This window comes from Sciurus carolinensis, chromosome 8 (assembly GCF_902686445.1).
Source record: "Sciurus carolinensis chromosome 8, mSciCar1.2, whole genome shotgun sequence".
NCBI lineage: Eukaryota > Metazoa > Chordata > Mammalia > Rodentia > Sciuridae > Sciurus > Sciurus carolinensis.
In genome coordinates this window covers 146582044-146602570 of record NC_062220.1, presented here as the reverse complement: position 1 = coordinate 146602570, position 20527 = coordinate 146582044, and the positions used below count along the sequence as shown (strand labels likewise).

The window sequence follows — 20527 nt, the reverse complement described above, 5'->3', positions numbered from 1 at the left end:
GGTTCAAGGCCTCTGTCTTTCTCTCATTCATTCACGTCTAGCAGGACTGCTTCATTGTTGGTGTTCTGTTCTTCCATTAGGAGGCTCGAAATGTCGGGCCTCATTCTCTCTGATGTGAGCAGCCTTTGATGCTCTGTGTCTAGCGCCATTCGTTCCTCAGCAGCTGCACCGTGGTGATGGTCTGATTCTGTCACTCTTTGTCATTCATTGGCTGGGATCTGTCTGTGGAGAGAAACTTCCCCATGTCTGCTCTTTGGGCTAAAGTTGGCCCTTACCCCAGAGGAGACTCCCAAATGCACAGTTGCTTCTACCCAAATCACCTGCCTCTGCAGGCAGCTGCCGCGGGGCCTGCATTTCCCGCTGCCTGCCAGGGCTGGGACCTGCAGTGCTGCCATCGTTTCCCTGGGGCCGGGGTGGTCCATGGGACCCAGAGCACCCAGACGCCTCTTCCTTTCTCCCTCCCTCGACCCCCACCCTGACCCCTCCCACAGATTGTGACTTCCGGGACACCTGGGGAGCTGGACCGAACTCCCAGCACACTAAGGAAGCTATTCTTAGAACAAAGTGTCCCAGCCTTCTGCTCCTAATGCTGTCATTCTGTCCCAGCTGCTCCCCACAGCTCTGCCCGCGTCTGAGGCAGGAATGTGACTGAGTTCAGCCACTCCAAGTCCAGACTCCTCTTTCACCAGCGGGCGGGGCAGGCTGAGAGGTGGGGTCAGCTGGGGACCTGGGCCTGGGGATGAATCTTCCAGCTTTGGTTCCCAGTGGCCTCTGTGACAGTGGAAAGCTACAGAGGAGCAGAGGGCAGGGAGGGAGCATGGGAGACCAGGATTGCAATGGAGGACCTGGGGGACTGGTTAGTGCCCCCAAGAGTAAAATGGTGTCTGTCCTGTGTTTACTCACGTGCTTCCAGAGCTGGGGCTCCTGGCTGCTCAGAACTGCTGTGTATTTTCTCAGCAGTAGTGGCGGGGTTTGTCTTCCTTGCCACAGGCAGGGCTACACACAGCCACCCACAGGTCCTCAGGCCATTTCTTCAGGTCATCTGTAATTTACATGTGAAGACATGTGTCCTACACCAGGCAGGACATAAGAGTCAATAACAACATGCATTGATTCATTCATCAAATACTTACTGAGCTCCTAGTACGTGCGAGGCTCCTGTCTAGAAATCTGGAATAGAGGAATGAGCTAGCCAGATACAACTCACAGTACTTATAGAATGGTAGGAGAGAAAGACAAGAAACAAGAGACAAGAAAAATTTATTGAATAGCAGAGTTAAAGTGTTCACATCTGTAATCCCAGCAGCTCAAGAGGAGGATCGCAATTTAGATTTCACAAAAAGTAAAAAGGGCTAGGGACATAGCCCTGGTGTTAGGGATGGAACTCAGGACTAATTGTGCTAGGCAAATGGAATGCCCCTGGGTTCAGTCCCTGAGAGAAAGGGAGAGGGACAGACAGACAGACAGACAGGCATGTTGGGGGTGTGGCTCAGTGGTAGAGTCTTGCCTAGCATGTGTGAGGCCCTAAGTTCAACCTCCAGCTCCACCAGACAACAGCAAGCACACGTTGAGGGCAAAATGTTATGATGTCATCTATGGGACTGTGTTTTTCTCTTTGTGAATCTACTAGGTGTACTTTGCAGTTTGGATATGTGGAGTGTCTGCCCGGTTGCAGCTTGCTAGGCTCCTGAGGGAGGTGAATAGTGGCATAACTCTTTCCTGCCTGAATATTTGACATTTATGGAGGCTTGTAAGACTTTCCCAGTAATTCCTTCATCAGCTGTTTTATTGGTTTCCTAGGCTGCGGTAACAGTACACACTGGGCGGCTTAAGACCACACAAGTGTGCTGGGCCCCATGGCACTTGCCTATAATCCCAGCAGCTCAGGAGGCTGAGGCAGGAGGATTGCAAGTTCAAAGCCAGCCTCAGCAACTTAGCAAGGCCCTAAGCAACTGTCTCAAAATAAGAAAAGGGCCAGGGATTTCGCTCAGTGGTAAAGCCAGTGGTCAAGTGTCCCTGAATTCAATCCTCAGAACCCAAAACAAACAAACAAACCACAAGAACAATAACAAAAGACCACAGAAGTTATCTTCTCATGGTTCTGGAGCCTAAAAGTCTGAAATCAAGGTGTCTTGAAGGGTCCTGGGGAGGACCTGCCTCCCTCAGCTTCTGGTAGCTGCTGGCTCCTCCCGTGTCCCTTGCTGGTGTCTGCATCCCTCCAGTCTCGGCCTTCTCCTCACGTGACTGTCTTCCTTCTGTGTGTCCGTGTACAAAGTTCCCTTGTCTCATAGGGACGACAGTTGCTGGTTTCGGGCCCACCTAATCCAGCATGACTTCATTTTGGTTTCCTGACTTCTGTAATGATCCTGTTTTCAAACAGGGTCACATGCCCAGGTGTCAGGTGTTTGGACTTGGATGTGTCATTTTGGGGCATGGCCATTCTACTCCCAGGACCTCTGGAGGTGCCTGAGTAGCCAGAGACACATTAGCAGAATAATTGGGGTTGGCCCGGGAAGGGGAAGCCGATTTCCCCCTAGTGCCTTCTTTGTGTTCAACATTTATTTATCAATTACTTTAAGTTAATTAATTTATTTTTTGGTGCCAGGGATTGAAACATCTAGCATTTTATATGGGTCCTTTCACTAAAATTCACAACTGTGTTTTTCTTTCTATTTTAATTTTTAGTTTTGTTTTTTGTTTGGTTGTTTTCTTTGTTGTTGTTGTTATTATTACTGAAGCATTCTTTTTTTTTTTTTTTTTTACTTTTTTTCATTGTAGATAGACACAATGTCTTTATTTTATTTATTCATGGTGCTGAGAATTGAACCCAGTGCCCCACGCATGAGACAAGCACTTTACCACTGAGCCACAACCCCAGCCCAACTGAAGCATTCTTAATCCATGCGAGTTTTATTTTATTATTATTATTTTTTGTAACCTTGACACATTAAAAATAAGTAACATTTTGAGGGTAGTTACATGCAATTTTGTAAATGACTACATCGTTGTAACTAAATGATACTACTAAACCTTTTATTTTTATATTTTGCCGTGCTGGGGCTCATGTGTACTAGGCAAGTGCTGTACTACTGAGCTACACCTGAGGCCCAAACTGATTATTAGGCTGTGTCCTTTTTTCACAAAATACAATTTGTCATTTATTCTTGGATTTATCAGATATTTGAGTGTCTGATGAATCTTGGATTATTATTATTTTTTTTTGGTCTACGTTTGGACTGAGATTGAAAATAATAACTTGTGGATTTATATTTGTGTGCACGTGGAAGGGAATATACCTGGAATTAAGTCATAGTATATAAGTCTTAAAGTATCTCATAAAGGACAAGTGTCACAAGGTACACAAGGTATACATTTATTTGAAAGCACATTTTATCTAAATTTGACTCACAATTGCATGTGAATATATATGTGCTGTAAAAAAGGTGTTAGGTTTTTTTTTTTTTTTTTTTTGGATCAAACCAAGGGCCTTGAGCATGCTCAGCCTGGGTCAACCCTTAAGCCATTGAGCCATGCCCCAGCCCCGTATGTGTCTTAAGATATCAGTTATTTGTACATTGCTTTGTATTAATCATGAACAACTAGATATATGACATTTAATTCTGAATGCATGTATATATAACAAATATATTCTATATCAATATTGCATATGATATATTCATATATACTTGTTACATGCATTATGTCATTATGTAATGACATGAATATATATATATATATATAGTGTATATATACATATATATTATACATTAGTAAAACTGATAAATTTACATTGCTTTAGGAAGCTTATTTTAGAACTAGATTTGGGCTGCCTTAGCCTCCCAAATGTCTGGGATCAGGTGTGTGCCACTGTGTCTGGCCTATTTTTTGAAATCTTATTGTAGTCTTCTTTGATTTGGGTATATAAATTGGCATTATATATAATTGTATATAATCCCAACTTGACAATAACATTGAAAATGATCTACCATTGCAGAATGGTCAAAATCTCATATTTATTGGGTATTGGTTTTCTTAATTATATTTATTTGTGCAAGTTTGGGAACCAGGTGGGTGAGTCAGAATTGTCCTCGAAGCGAAGAAAGGGGTCCACGCAGTCTTGTTGTGGCTTGGTAGAGACAGGAAGGCGCGTTCTGGGCACAGATCTGGAGCCTCTGTGCAGCAAGATGCCACTTGGTTCCCTGAAAGGCCGTTCATTTGATTCCAGCATTAACAACCTGAATATATATTACTCTTTAAGTTATTTTTTTACAAATTTTTTTTAGGTAGGTGATCTTTTCTTCACGTTGCTGACAAGGAAACTGAGGTACCTTGTCTAAAGATCTTATCCTGTGGAGTGAGGAACCTGAAATAGCTGAAGCTTTGACTCCTTCACTGTTAGGGGTCTGGCTCTCTCCTTCTCAGGGCTGTATGGCACTGTGGGGTCTGCAGGAATGCAAAATCGATGACGTATGTGGAAGACTTTGCAGAACAATTATGAAGTAATACCTGCCATTGAAGTTAAGAAATCTTACCATTCCTTGGGAGTTCCCGTGAGGTCTTCCTTGTTCTGGAGGGGACTACTAACCTTGTATTCTATTCCTCGGGCTGCCATAACAGGGTCACAGACTGGGAGGCTTCAAGCAACAGAAATTTATTCTTGCTTGGTTTTTGGAGGCCATAAGTCCAGAGTAAGAAGTTGGCAGTTTTGGTTCCCTCTGGCGGCTCTCTTTCCCCTTCCAGCTTTTGGTGACCCCAGAATTCCTTGGCACAGAGACACGTCATTCCAGTCTCTTTCTGTCTTCACATGGCCTTCTCTCTGCGTGTCTGTTCTTCCTATAATGGACACTAGTCATTGGATTTAGGGCCTCCCTTGAATCTGGCATGATCCTTACCTCAGTTATATTTGCCTGGACCCTTGTTTTTTTTTTTTTTTTGGGGGGGGGTGGTGGTACCAGGGATTGAATTTAGGGATACTTGACCACTCAGCCATATCCCCAGCCCTATTTTGTAGGGGCTCACTGAGTTTCTTAGCACCTCACTTTTGCTGAGGCTGGCTTAGAACTCGCGATCCTTCTGCCTCAGCCTCCTAAGGCACTGGGATTAGGTGTGCACCACCATGCCTGGCTGCATGGACCCTTTTTCCAAATACGGTCCTATTACAGGTTCTGGGTTTACATATATTTTGGGGGCTACTGTTAGATTCTTCCATTCCTTGATTATGTTTCTCATTTCCTGGCCCAGCGTTTGCCACTGGGACATGTTCCCAAGCTACAGGTTAAAATTTGAAGAATAGAACCCAAGTACACGCCTGGGGTCTGGGTGAAGTTTCCTTGGAGAGATCAGCTGGGACAGTCAGTGGCCACCCCAGTTCTTGAGCCCTGAGAAGGGAGAGATCCACAGCTCAGACACAGATCGGGAGAAAGAGACTGGAAGACATGAAGTTCTTCTTCTTGTCAGAGTGGAGGGATTTTATGGAATTTAAAATAATGTTTTAAATTTCTGTATTAAAAAGTAATTTAGGGAACTCACATGAAGTAAAAATTAACCATTTTAAACTGAACAATTCAGTGGCATTCCGAACATCCTGGGCCCATTAAGCAGCTGCTTTCCTCCACTCCCTTCCTTCCTTCCTTCCTTCATTCCTGCCTTCCCTCCCTCCCTTTCCCAGGATTGAACCCAGAAGTGCTTAGCCACTGAGCCATATTCGCAGCCCTTTTTTGTATTTTATTTAGAGACAGGGCCTCACTGAGTTGCTGAGGCTGGCTTTGAACTTGCAATCCTCCTGTATCAGCCTCCTGAGCTGCCTGCACTGCCACACCTGGCTCCTACCGCTTTCTATCTCTGTGGATTTCCCTGTTCTTGACATTTTACATGCGTGCTGTCATACAGCTTGCGGCTTTTTGAGTCTGCCTTTGACTTTGCATAATGTTTCTGAGGCTTGTCTGTGTTTCAGCATGTGTCAGTACTTCATTCCCTCTTGTCCTTCTGGGGGTTGAACATAAGGTTTTGTGCCCACTAAGTAAGTGCTCAATCGCTGCCTTACATCTCCAGCCCTTTTTATTTATTTATTTCAATTTTTTTTTTTTTTTTTGGTACTAGGGATTGAACCTAGGACCTCGTGCGTGCAAAGCAAGCACTCCAACAACTGAGCCATATCCCCAGTCCTTGTTTTTTATTTTGAGAACTCTCACTAAGTTGCTTAGGACCTCTCTACATTGCTGAGGCTGGCCTCGAGATCTTTTTTATTTTTAGATAATAATAGCATATTTCACCATGTAACCATCATCACCATGTTACTATATATTCATAAGCATTCCTGACAGCCTAATCTTCTACCAAAGACAGTTTAGTAATAAATATATATATATATATATTTTGATTCCAGAATTGAACCCAGGGACACACTACCACTGAGTTATATCCCCAGTCCCTTTTTTCTATATTTTATTTTGAGGCATGTCTCTCTTAAGTTGCTCACACTGGCCTCAAACTTGCAATTCTCCTGCCTCAGCCTCCAAAGGTATTGGAATTACAGGTGTGATCAGTGGCATCTAGCAGTTATAAATATATATATGATATATATAAATTTATAACCTAGCAGTTATAAACTTCACATCACCCCAATTTCTCCACCTGTGTAGTTGATCCTCATCACCTGTTTGTTCTGCATCTGAAGATTCAACCCACCATGGATTGAATATATTTGGGGAAAAAAGATGGGTCCCTACTGAACATGTACAGAATTTCTGTAGTCATTATTCCCTGAATAGTGTGGTATATCAACAAATGTACACAGCATTTACATTGTATTAGGTATTATAGGAATATGATTTAATGTATATGGGAGCAAGGACATACCTAATATGCAAATATCGTGTCACTTTCTATAAGGGACTTGAGTGTTCTTGGATTTTGGTGTCTTTGGGGGTTCCTGAAACTCTTCCCTCTCAGATACTGAGGGATGACTAATTATAAATGAAATGGACTGACTGGGTAATACCACCTCCCTGCAGGCACTTCTCGTATTTTATGTGCATTAAATCATTTACGTCTCAGGACATCATCCCCTGTGATGGCTATTATTTTTGTATTGCAAGCAGGGAAACTTACGCTCAGAGAAGCCTAGTGGTCGAAGGCAGAGTTGGAAGTCCAGCTGGGATTTGAATTCACAAATCTTAGTGTGGTGCTGGCACAGGCAGCTGAGTTCTGGCCTTCCATGCTGACTTGGAGGAAACTCTGGGGCTATGATTTTATTTCATCTTATTTTATTTCTCGGTACTGGGGATTAGACCCCGGGTTGCTTAACCACTGAGTCACATCCTTAGTATTTTTATTTTTTATTCTGAGACAGGGTCTTACTAACTGACTAAGGTGCTCACTAAGTGACTGAGGCTGGCCTCGAACTTGTGATCCTTCTGCCTCAGCCTCCCCAGTTGCTAGGGTTACAGATGTGCACCACCACACAGTGTTGAGCCTGTGATTTTAGGACCTTTATTCCAGCTCTTACCTCCCCAGCAACCTTCTTGAATTTGACCTTGAGCAAGGTTAGGACTGACAGGTGGGCAGAGATGGGAGGTTGGTCAGAGAAGGGGGAGACCTTGGGGGCTCAAGCAGCAGGTTTGTCTGCCAGGCGGGCCTCCCAGAAAACCTGAATGGAGCCACCTGTTTCAGTTAAGGAAGCACCAGCACACTGCCAAGATCACAGCCAGAATTTCCAGCAAAGGCCAGGGATGCCCCCTGGTGGATCCACACCCTCCAGATGCAAAAACAAAGCTGGTTTTTGGATCTGCTTCCCAGGATCTGTAGGCTGGCACCGTGACCACTGAAGTCTGGGGTTCTTTTTGTTTTGTTGTGTTTCACCATGTGATCAGAGTGTGCAGTGTTTATCGCAGGATGAAGGCTAAGAGCCTGGGCTCTGGTGTTTGATCGAATTGGCTTCATGTATCAGCTATCCCTCACTAACTGGACTTTCTACATCTAGTTAGTTGTCTGAGCTTCAATTTCTCATCCATCAAATGGGCATAACTGAAGTTCTGCCTCGAAGAGCCGTGGCCTTGAGAGCTCTGTAGAGGGCGGGGTCATGCTGGAGCACCCAGTGAGTGTGCATGTGACGGCACAAAGAGCGTCTTCCAGGGAACGGTAGCTGGTTATCATCTCTGGGCCTTGGTTTCCCCCTTTGTAAGGTAGGGTCAATCTAATATAGCTTCCAGGGTGGTTACGAAAATTAGACCTTGAACTCAAAGGCAGGAACGTCTAAGTTCTGCTACACACTTAAGAGGTTAATTTTATGACTTAGTTCCTACTGTGTGAATGGTGCTGTTTATTTATTCAACAAATATTGACCCAGGGCCTGTTATAGGGCAGGTTCCGAGCCCAGAGCTGGGCATGTAGCAGTGAACAGGATGAGATCGTTCTTTTTTTTCGGGTGGGGATAGGGGATGAGACTGTTAACCTATATCAGCATCCAAGTTCATTGAGAGTTTTGTCTAGTTGAAGAAGTGGCAAACTTTTCTCTGTAAGGAGCCAAAGAGGAAGCATTTCGGACTTTGCAGGCCATGCACTTCTGGTGACCACTACTCAGTGCCACTCCTGGAACATGCAGGTGGCCCTAGACAATATGGAAGCCGAGGAACATGGCTGGGCACCAAGCCAGTTTTATATGTGCATCTGAGAATTAGAATTTCATACAATTTTCACATCAAGAAATACTATTTGATTTCTACCATTGCATTTAAAAATTTTAAAAAAAGCATTCTTCCGTAAAGAATGACAAAATTATGGCATTTGCAGGCAAATGGATGAAACTGGAGAATATCATGCTAAGTGAGATAAGCCAATCTCAAAAAACCAATGGACGAATGATATCGCTAATAAGTGGATGATGACACATAATGGGGGGTGGGAGGGGTTAGTGTTAGGGTTAGAGTTAGGGTTAGGGAGGGGGGCAAGAATGGAGGAAGGAAGGACTGTATAGAGGGAAAAGAGGGGTGGGAGGGGTTGGGGGGGAAGGGGAAAAAAATAACAGAATGAATCAAACAACATTACCCTATGTAAATTTGTGATTACACAAATGGTATGCCTTTACGCCATGTACAAACAGAGAAACAACATGTATCCCATTTGTTTACAATAATAAAAACAACAACAACAACAAAAAAGCATTCTTAGCTTGTGAGCTTTACTAGGCATCGGGCTGGATTGGCCCTGGGGGGCTGTCATTTGCTGACCCCTAGTGACGAACCCCTCAAGTTTCACCGCAGGTGAATAAGGGGTCACCTGTTTCATTTCGTTTCTTTCTCTCTTCTTTTTCTGCCCCCTGGCTCTGGGGATTGAACCTGGGACCACTCTTTTTATTTTCTTTTTTGAGACAGAGTCTTGCTGAGTTGCCTGGGATGACCATGAACTTGTGATTCTTCTGCCTTACTCTCCCAGTTTGTTGGGATCACAGTCCAGGCATGGGTTCTCTGTACCCAGCCCACGTTTTGTTTTGTTTTGTTCGGTATTTCTAAGTGTCCATGGACCATGCGTTTGTCACTGAGCTGTTGGGGAGCTGGAGTCTGTCCAGATGAGATGATGAGTTCCCCTGGCGGTCATAATACTCATTTTGCCTGTGACACGCGGGAGTGCCAGCCTTCTTAATAAGTCGCCCTGAACTTGGCAGTCTGTGTTGTCTCCCCTTTCAGAGTCCTTCTCTCCCCTAGTCATTCCTCCCCTTGTGACTGAAGTTCTGGAGACAGTTGTTCCCATTTCACAAACGGGCAAACAGAGTGTCGCAAAGGGTGGAGAGTGCCTCTAGGGTCGTTAACCAGTGGCACTGATTGGAAAGCTCACCCTGGCCACAGTATGGGCTCAGTGGAAGGGGTGGTCTACAGCCCCTTTAGGAAGCCTTTGAGGACACCTTAGAAAGCAGTCTCAGGTGGAGGGAGGCAGGCAGGGTGGAGAGAGGTCGGGTCGGGAAAACGGGGGCATTGAGTGGACGTGGCGCAGAGGCCAGGAGAGCAGGAACCCTGGAGGAAGAGCAGGTGTTGCTTTGCGGGCGGGGGCTTCCAGTGGGTCGTGGAGCCTGTGCGGACAGGAGGGACCAGCACATGGATTGTGCCCCCAGGGAGCCGGCGGCTGGTGGATGTGATGGACGTGAACACCCAGAAGGGGACCGAGATGAGCATGTCCCAGTTCGTGCGCTACTATGAGACACCTGAGGCCCAGCGGGACAAGCTGTACAATGTCATCAGCCTGGAGTTCAGCCACACCAAGCTGGAGCACCTGGTGAAGCGGCCCACCGTGGTAGGCCTGGCTCCCCGCACCTGCCCTCCACCCTGTCCCGCCCGCCCCGCCCCCGAGAAGGGAATGGCTGGTGTGGGCAAGGCCAAGGCTGGTCCCCTGGGTGCTGAGGGAGGAGATGTTGGGAGTGGGTTTGCCTTGTGTTGGCTGAGGCAGGAGGAAGGGTGGAGTGGGCCGGGGCAGCTGCTCAGGGCACCCAGAGACTTCCCGGGGGCAGAGGGGCATTTGCTTCTGTCCTGGTAGTGAGGCCAGGAACGCTTAGAGCGGCCTGGGTTTCAGGTGGACCTGGTGGACTGGGTGGACAACATGTGGCCCCAGCACCTGAAGGAAAAGCAGACGGAAGCCACGAATGCCATCGCAGAGATGAAGTACCCGAAAGTGAAGAAGTAAGACTGCCTGGTTGGTGGTGGGAGAGGGGAGGGGGGCCCCCAGCCTTGGGGGCTGGAGGGGCATGCCTGGCTGTCTACGTGAGTTTGAGTGTCACGTTGCAGCTGCCCCCTTCGGAGCTGAAGGACTGTGCCTGCACGGGGGCACTGTTGGGACATGAAGCGTGTGGACCTTGGTTTGGGCCGGTTGGCATCTTGCTTCTCTGGAATGCTTCTGATTCCAGCTGGCCCTCGGGGCTCCCCACAGCTCCCCCAGGGAGAACAGGATCTGAGAAGGAGGGGCCACGGGAGACGATTCCTTGTACACCTGTGTGTTTGTGCATCTGTGCAGACCTGTGTCTGCTCCCTCGGTGTGACAGCCTGTCCTGGGAATGGGTATTTTCACTGCCCACGGTGGACACTGTTTTAGGCCGGAGCAGGGGAGGGGCCTAGTGTTTCTCTTTTCCTTGGTGTTGAGACCTGGGGTCTCTGACCCAGCAGAACCTTTCCTGAGCAAAGCTTGGGGTCATCTTACTCACCAGGAGTGTCTTAGAGGGTACCCTTCCAGCAGGATGTTGGTGCAGGGCAGGAAGGTGACCATGGTCAATAGCAGAGACCTTGGAGGTGCAGCATGACCAGCAGCATAGCCTGTGATTGATTGTTCGGCACCAGCAGAAGCACCTCTGTGCCTCTCCATGTTCAGGGACTTGATAAATGGACCCCTTCTGGGCAGAAGTAGCCCCGCTTGGGATTTCCACCAGCTCAGGCCCTCCAGGTTTCCATCCCTTAAAGGGGAAGGAGACGCTGGCTGTCGCAGGCAGGGCTAGTGCTCTGGGCTTCCTAGAAGAGCTGGTGGCCTGGATCCATTAGCATCTCTGCTCTCCCTGCTGCCAGCAATGCCCCCAGGAGCTTCCAGGCTGTGAACTTTCCATTCCCTCCATTCCCTTCCATTCAGAGCGTATTGAATGCAGCGTGCCTGCCAGGCTTCCTAGGGGAGGCCAGTACACTGGGCCCGGCTTCTAAAGGTTTTGCTTTCAGCAACTCCCTCGGCGCCCCCTCTCTAATGGCCTGGTCGACATTTTTCCTCCCCTTCCCCTGAAGCTTCATATGGCGCTTGGATTGGGGTTGCATCGATGGGAGAGACCCGGCTCCAGGTGGGGAGGGAGAGTAGCAGGGTTTCTTTCCAATTCCATTCTTTTCTGACTGCAGCAAAATTTGCAGAGCCCCTGGGAGGGGAAGTAGAGAGAGAAAAAAAAGACCAAAGGCCCCACCCTGTGGAGAAAGTGCCCTGCAGCACAGGACGGTGGGCTCTGATCCTGGGCCCAGGGAAGCAGATTCTTGGGAGGAGGATTGGGAAGGAGGAGTCCTTCAGGGCTGATGCCGTCAGGAAAGCTTGGAGAGGAGGTGAACCTGGGCTTTAGGTGACAGTGGCTGTGGGAGGAAGGGGGAGGATGGAGGAGGGGAAGCGCGTCAGGTTGGGATTGCAAGAGAGGATGTGGGGCTCGTTAGAGGCAAATCACGCCCCTGGACTGACCCATCGTTTGATTGATTCATTCAGCAACTGCGTACTGAGCATCCGATTGGTGGTGAGCACTGGGGGGAGGGGGGCTGATGAGGCCCCTTCCCACACAAAGTGTCCAGTTTATGGAGGAGACAGATGTTCATCCTGTAATGAGAGACACACTTGGAAGCACGCGTTTGAGATGAGGCCGCCAGGCAAAGAGGCGTGTGGTGCTTTGGTTCTGGCACCAGGGGACTTACCTGGTCAGGGAGGACAGGGAACAAATCCTGAACTGGGTTCTAAAGGGTTTAGGGGGTTCCTTAGGCGATGAGGACTGGGGGTTTTCCTGGCTGGGTTCAGAGGGCCTGGGCTGGCTGGGAGGGACCGGGGGACAGCTGGGGATATGGAAGCAGGATGGTGGTGAGCCAGACAGAATAGAGTCCCAGTTTCCCCTGAAAAGAGTCAGAAACCTCTCTGAGATTCTAAGTGGACAGGATGTGTTCAGGGTTTTATTCTGCAAATCCTCCGTGTGGATTGAAGTGGGCGGGGCCGAGCAGAAGGGAGGAGGCCCTGTCTGGCCTAGATAAAGAAGGATGGGGTGGGGAGAGAAGACAGGAGAGGACACTTGGACACATAGATAGGAAGTAGAATAGGGGTGATGTCCATATCAATTAGTTAAGGTCTGTCTTACCTTCCCGAGATTCCTTTAAATAGCAAGCTCTAAAAACACATTTCGAGTCCTTTCTTAGGACCCCAAAACCGAGCTCACACAGTTTGCTAGGACCGCGTGTCTGGAGGCATCGGTTGGATGGTGTAGCAAATAGATTTCTGAACTCTGTCAGCAGCCACAGAAACTTGTTACAGGATTTGAACCTTGTTAAGAAGGAAATTGTCACCTTGGAAATAATCCATTTGTTTGGCTGAGAAGAATGCTGATTTCAGATGTTCATAAGCAAGGTAAAAATCCCACCACGGTAACGTCCTCTGGGACCGTGGAATGGTTCTGTGGAATTTAATTAAAATGACATTGTTTCTGGAAATTGCAGCGCTTTCTTGCTGGAGGCGCCTGCGGAGCAGAGACAGCTGACGGCCCTCCTGAATCAAAGGGTTGCGGGCGTGGAGGGGGACAGTGAGGCACCGCAGCTTTCTCCCTGGCTCCAGGATTTATGCCATTCACTTGGGGTCTGGGGGTGCTTTAGGGATTTCAGCAGGTTTTGGTTGAGATATCTAAGGCAAGGGAAGGCGACCGGAGTCCAGGGAGTACACGCAACCTGTGTTACCTTAGGGTGCGAGGCTCGCCTCCAGGCGGCTGGTAGATCACAGTGGATACGGTCAGGCCCCGCCCTCGTGGGGGATGTTCGGAGCTGGGGAGAAGAGGCAGGCAAGCAAACGGCAATAATTTGGTGATAAGGGTCTCAGAGAGACGTGAAGCAGGCAAGTGCAGTGGTGCACACCTGTCATCCCCGCAATCTGGAAGTCTGAGGCAAGAGGATTGCAAGTTCGAGTTCAGCTTGGGCAGTTTAGTGAGGCTCTAAGCAACTTAGTGAGAGCCTGTCTCAAACTAAAAAAAACAGAATTGAAAAAAGGGCTGGGGATGTGGCTCAGTGGAAAAGGACCCCTGGGTTCAATCCCCAGTACAACAAAACAAAACAAAACAAACAAACGCCGACAACAAAACCATAAAGCATGATGAAGGGGAAAGAGAATCGTGGGTGGCAACCCGACACTGATCTCACCCTACATCTTGGCCATTGCCTCTTTCTCCATCTCTACGCTGTAGAAATGCTTTGTGTAGAACTATTTGTCTTGAGATTCCCTTGATGTTTAAGCAATTGACAATTATTTGGGACTATCCCTGCATTAGGTTTTTTTTTTTTTTTTTGGTGGTGCTGAGGATTGATCCCCTGGGCGCTTTACCACTGAGCCACATCCCCAGCCCTTTTTATTTTTTATTTTGAGACAGGGTCTCATTAAGTTGCCCAGGCTGGCCTGGAGCCTGCAGTCCTCCTGCCTCAGCCTCCTAGTCTCTGGGATTACAGGTATGAGCTACAGTGCTCAGCTGCTTTAGTTCTTTATTGCTGCATAACCATGACCCTAAAACTTCACAGCTAAAAATACAATTTTTAGCAGCTTAAACAAGAGATTTCTGCAGGTCAGAAATCTGAAAGCAACTGAGTAGGGTGGTTTGGCCCAGGCTCTCTTATGATCTGTGTCAAGACAGGTTACTGGACACCCTGTAATCGCAGCTGTTCTGGAGGCTGAGGCAGGAGGATCACAACTATGAGGCCAGCCTTGGCAATTTAGCAAGACTCCGTCTCAAAATTAAAAGGACTGGGCAAGGCTCAGTGATAGAACTCTGCTCGGTTTATTGCCCCGTACTGCAAAAACAAAACCAAAAAGATTTAAGCCTGGGTTGCATTTATCTGAAGGCTCAATGGAGGGACTGAAGGATCCACTTCCAAGATGGGCATTTACGTGACTATTGGCAGGAGGCCTCAGTTTCTTGCTACAGGGACCTCTCCACAGGTTCACTTACAACTCTTCCCCAGAGTGAGTGGTTCAAGAAAGACCAAGGAGGGGGACACAGTGCTTTTCATGACCTAATTTTGAAAGTCACATCCTGTTTGCTTCTGCCATCTTCTGTTGATTAGTCCAGCCCCTTCTCAAGGGGATAGGAATTTGGTTCTACCTCTTGAAGAGAGGAGCATAGAAGAATTTGTGGACACATTTCAAAGCCTCCACAATCCCCGATGACATGGGTGTACCCTTTTCACTAAGGAAGACTGGGCATTGGAATGCATTCCGGGAAGGTATTGGGAGTCCCCTCCCCTTCTCTGCTGCTCTGTAACACCAGGGTTTGCAGAAATGAGGTTGGCTGGTGTAATGAAGATGTGCTGGGGGCGAGAAGCCGCGGAGGAACTCAGAAGCCCAGCCAAAAGGGGACTTCACGTAAATCATGTTTGGCCCTATGTTTGAGAGTTCAATGCACCCCCTTTTTTTCTTAGTTTGTGGGGGCAGTAGGAAAACCTGGGGGCAAATAGATGGGCAAGAAGCTGAAGGACAGGATGAAAATGGGCATTGGGCGGAGCAGCTTGCAGGGGCTGCTTCTGCCATTCTCTGGCCCCTGCAAGTCTTTTCTCAGATTCGGTTTTACCTTCTGCGAAGTGGCAGTTCTGTCCTCCCTAGCCTGCCTCCCTCCCCTGGTGGGGGAGTGGATGTGAAATGTGGAGTGCGGTCCCCCTGTGGGACAGAATGTGTGTCCATGTGGCCTGCCGGAGTCTGGCTTCTCTGCTGTTCAGCATAGAGCTTTTCTCTACAGCCACATTCCCTTTTTAACCCCAAGACCTCCTCTCATCATCTGTGTTTCCTCCTGGCTTCATAAATCATCACCCCTGTATCCTATCAGACAGGAAAGCCAGCCTAAGAAGCCGCCAGTGTCAAACAGGAAGGCCAGGCCTTTGGATTCCCAATGCTCTGTGTTAGGCACTGGTATGAATATTTCAGCAGTCCTGCTGGCAGATGTAGTATCCTTATTTTGCAGATAAGGAAACTGAAGCTCATAGTGGTTCAGTGAAGGTAATGTAACAGATGAGTGTAAGACAGTAGAGACCAGTGGGGCTTGTGGATAACTAGAGAGGCTGGTCTTTAGAAATTCTTTAAAAAAAAAAAAAAAAAAAGCATTGTCAGCCAAAGCGAATACATCCTGGTTTGACCCTTGAGGCCACCAGTTAGAGGCCCTTGACTAGTTCTACAGATGGGGAGGCTGAATTTCTGAAAGGGGGAAGATCTGTCCCAGGTTGCACAGCTGATTAGAATAACGATAGAGTTGTTGCTGGTGCTGCGCTTACACAGAGGAATCAGATACTGTCCCTGCCAACAAGGAGCTGAGGCATTTGTGACTCACAAAGATAAATCTTTCATGTGGACAGCCTGGTCCAGCTGTTAGGGTGGTCTCTGTTGGCTTATTTAACCTCACGTCCATTTCATAAGTATGATGAAATTCTTGCTCTAGGCTACCTCCCAGTGATTGTTGCTTAAATCCAAGATGGAGCCCATTTCTCAGACTTGTTAATTTTTCTTTTAAATAGGCAAAACATACACCTGCTGAGTAAATCCAACCAGTTAAAAAGAGTTTATAGTCTAACTTCATGGCAGACCACTGCCAGGTACTAAAAGTGGTGAACTTGGCCACCTACAGCACCAGGAAGCAGCTCCCTGCCCAGGTGGAGGATCACCTTGAAATGGCTTCAGCCTTTGCATCCCCAAAATGTGGACGATGGGGTTGTCTGAAGGGTGAAATGAGATTGTGTGTGTAAATAGCTGTGTTATTATTAATGATTATGTAACTGGAACCCATAAATATTGCTGGGTAGCCCCAGTGAATGGTGTTTGGCCAAAGAATGGAGAAGCTTGGTTTCTGCCCCTGCAGAGGAGACTTGTCTCCTGCACCCTTGTGGTTTAGGGGGAGGGTGTGGGGACCCAGTGGGAGGGCGGTGACCCTGGTGACCTGTAGGGGGGGACTTCTGATTTGAGTTGGATCACCTCCTTCCGCGGAAGTCAGTGGTTGAGGTTCAACTGTATCTTCTACACCCTTGGGATTTGCCAAGCAGAAGGGGTGAGAGACTCCCAAGACGGGCGGTGACAGGTAAGCCCTACCACCTAACAGTCTCCCCGATCAGGATGAGAAAGAGCCTCCGAGCCTCCGCTTCTGAAATGTGGGGGTAATCCTGGGAATATCCTCATACGGTTGCTGTGAAGTTTGGATTAACTAATCCAAATACCCTCGCTTTCTGTTAATGGGTATTTATTTCAATTTGCATAATTCTATGGTGCCACAGCTAAGGAGCCAGCTAGGGGAAGGGGCAGCAAAAGAGCCTCGGTAGAATGCAGAGTTGAACTTCAGGGCACTTCTTTCCATGTTAGAAGGATCAAGAAAGGGCTCAGAGAAGGAAAGTAAGCTGCCCTAGGTCACACAGCTCTTAGCCTTTTAGGGTCTCTTAGGGATCAGAGCCTCCTCCTTCCCTTCTTGGTTCCCGCTCTCGGGTCTGACACTTCCCGGTCCCCTAGCACTGCTCCTTCCTTCAGCTGTGCCTGGAGGTGCACATTTAAATAAGGTGGCTTTGCTGGTCGTCACCCCGGCAGCAGGGTGGCGTCTACACTCCGGGAAAACCCAGGCCAAGCCGGGAGAGCTAACACCGTGCAGCCACCTAGCCGGGGCCAGGGGGCAGCGTGGGCGGCGGCGGCGTCCCCTGGCGCTGGCCGGGTGCGCTTCCCCGTCGCCGCCGAGGCCTCCCTCCGCCTCCCTGGCGGCGGCCGCGCCGCGCGGGTGTTCAGTTTCAGCGCGGGGATGAGCGCAGGCTGCGCCCGGCTCCCCGAGGAAGGAAGGCGGCGCGCGAGGGCCCCAGCGTCCTCGGCCGGGGCCTGGCAGCGCCGTGGAGGGGGCTCGGCTCCCGTTGCCGCCGGGGCCGGGCGCGCGTCGAGCCTCCGCCGCCGAAGGGGACGCCCGGGAGCCGCGCCGCCGCCGCCGAGGGTAACCGCGGGCGCGCCGGGCGGGCCGGGCGGGCGTTCCTGCGCGGCGCCCCGCTCCTTTGTGGCGCTCCGGGCGGGGTGTGGGTGGCCTCCAGCCGCGGGCTGCGCGGCCGGCGTCGCGGAGCTGCTCTTTGTGTCTCCCGGGGCGGGTGCAGGCGTGGAGTGTGCGTTCGCGCCCGCACGGCGCCTCCAGCCCGCCGCCCGGTGCCAGTTTTCCAGGGCCCTCCCCGCCAGACCTTTGCCCGAGGGGACACCGGCTGGGCCACCCAGGGGGAGTTTCTCCAAGTTGGAGGAAAAGGGCGGGGTGAGGCCGCCCGCCTGCGCAGCCCTAGGCAGCGCCCCGAAGTTGGTGCTGCAGGTGCAGCGCCCCCTCCTTCCAGCCTCCTCCCCGCCACCTTGGGCCTTGGAGGGCGGGAACCCCTCCAGGGCTCAGCTGGAGGGGGGCTTCCTGATTTTCGGTCGCCAACTTGGGTGCCCTCCTGCACAGAAGCCACCTGGGCAGGGGCGTGCCGGGTGGAAGGTTGTGCGGGCAGGGGGCCGCCGAGGCTGTTGCGGAAGCTGGGCTAGCTGGCCGGCGGCGCGGAGAGCTCGGCGGCCGTGGCACCGAGCCGGGGTGCCCATGTGACTGCGGTGTGCTTGGGAAGAGGAAGCCGTAGAGGTCAGTGCAAAGGCGTCACGCCAGAGCGAGCAGGAGCTAGCGGGGAGCCCCAAGTCGGTGCAGCGGGAGTCTGGGGTGGCCTGCAGGGGCCAGAGCAAAACCACCCTGTCACAGCCACCCCGGCTGTTCTAATGCTTGCAGTCACAGGGTGGGAGGGGCAGCCCAGGGCTGGCGGCCAGGAAATAAGGGACATTGGAAGGAGGGGCCACTTCAGGAGAGGCTGGTCTGGAATTGGCCTCCCTTGGCCCCAAGGGGCCTCCGTTGATGCTGGAGGGTGACCCTGAAGGCAGATAAGATAGATCAGACAGATCAGACTCAACTTGGAGAACTTTCCCTGCACACAGCAACCAGGAATTCCCATTTTCCACGTGCTGTGGAGGTTGGGGCTGGAGGCTGGAGGATAAGCTGAGTGGGGGTGAGGGTTTGGCCAGGCAGCCCTGGGGCTTGGAGCTGGGGCTCCCTTCCTGCCCTCTCAGCTGTGGGTACCCGGGTGGTTCTAGCTGCAGGCTGAGGGAAGCTCCCAGGTTCTCCTGGCTCCACCCTGCACACACTTAAATTGTTTTCTCTAAACTGTGTTCAGCTGAGGCCTGGAGGGGGTGGAAACCAAGGTTAGATTAAAAAAAGAAAAGGAAAAAACCAAACCTAGATGAAGAGGTGGTTTTAGGGAAATGAGGACTAATATTTTGAAGTGGTGCTTAGAAGAGGCCGGTGTGGTCCGTGGGGGTGGGGTGGGTGAGGGCTTCAGGACCCCCCATTCCTTGGAGAGAAGAGGAACTCAGAGGCCTTCAGTCTAGGGACAGGGCTGGCCCAGGGCGGACAGGAGGGAGGGTGTGGAACCCAGAGTGAGGACTTCAACAGCCCTAGTGCCAGCTTCGTGACAGCCTGCGTCCTGGGCTGTCAACTACACCCCTCCGATGGGGTTGCTAGGCAGCGGGGCTCTGATGTACGGGAAGGCCTTCTGATTTGTCAGCCTCCTGCAGACACATGGTTAAGGCTCCTTCCAGCCTATCCGGAGGAGGGACGCGGGCACGCCGCCTGCATACTGCCGAGCCCCGGGTCCACCTGAACGCAAGGTGCAAAAGGCAGCCAGAAGGAGGGGGCCGAACCCTGCCGCCTGCTACCCAGCTCAGCCCCACGCCCCCCCCACTCCTGCACTCGGGCTTGCTGCCGGCTCCTCCCAGCCCGTCCCCGCCCCATTCCTCCTCTCTTCCCCAAACCACGAAAAGCAAAGTGCGGCAGGGAAAAGAGGTCAGTGGGGTAAGCCTGCGCGGGCCTCTGGAGGTGCCAAGGTGGATGGGCAAGAGCGGAGGGAGGCTGCCCCCATCTGTGCCACCCGGGGCTCTTGTGGGAAGGGGTTAGTGGTGGGGGGGCCCTGGCACTGTTGTCCTCCAGGCCTGGACTTGGAAGCCTGCTCTGTGCCCCCTCCTCAAACTCTGCCGACCCCTAGGAGGGCAGCGTGTGGCAGCGGAGAGGGGCTGGTGCCATCCTGTAAGGAAGGGTGGACTCTGGCTCTCCCTGGGGCTGGGGAGGGAGGGGAGCTGCTGGCGGGTCCTCTCCTTCCCCCCAGCGCTTGCCCTCCACCCCAACCTGAAGGTCCAGCTCCTCTCTGCTTCTCTGCCTGGCCAACACCCCCAGGGGCTTCTGTTAAATCTCTTTACTTTTTTTTTTTTTAAACGGCTTTATTGAGATAAAATTCCCATACCGTTCGCCCGTGGAAAGTGTGCCGTCCGGTGGTTTCAGTGTGTTCGCAGAGTTGTGCGACCACAATCCATTTTAGAACCAGTGCGACCCTTGTACTCTTAGCCTTGTCCCCATCCCTCCCACCCCAGCCCCTGGCCCCGACCCATCTATCTGCCACCTCTGTGGATTTGCCTACTTGGGACATTTCATAGGTGGAATCACACTGCCTGGACCTTCGTAGGTGGCCAAGTCCCTCTTGGCTTCTAGCTGTGTTGCTTACTTGGAGATCAGTTGCAGATCCTCTTGCTGTGTGGTTGTCCCTGGGCCTGGCTCCATCCACAGGGGCAGGATCTGTACATTCTGGTTCATTTCTCTCAGTAGCCTGTCTGGCTCGGGCTGGACCACTGGTCGAATGAATGAGATGAATGGGAACTAGTAATTGGCAAGCTGTGCAGGTGGTTCACGAGCGAATTCCAGGGGGCCCAGCTGCTGCTGAGGGGGCTGGCAGCTTGG

General features: G+C 50.5%; 1 protein-coding gene across 11 annotated transcripts in view; it reads left to right on the top strand.

Moving 5' to 3' along the window:
• Kdm2b (lysine demethylase 2B) overlaps positions 1-20527 on the top strand; it is a 115566-nt gene that overhangs the window by 18963 nt on the left and 76076 nt on the right. For 9 of the 11 annotated variants that reach the window (XM_047561163.1, XM_047561165.1, XM_047561167.1 and 6 more), the window contains 2 exons: positions 10106-10284; positions 10561-10667. In XM_047561163.1, the coding sequence (XP_047417119.1) occupies positions 10106-10284; positions 10561-10667 (286 nt within the window). Of the gene's footprint in view, positions 1-10105; positions 10285-10560; positions 10668-17390; positions 17678-18089; positions 18335-20527 lie in introns of those variants that run through there. The other 2 variants (XM_047561173.1, XM_047561174.1) reach the window with 2 other exon arrangements.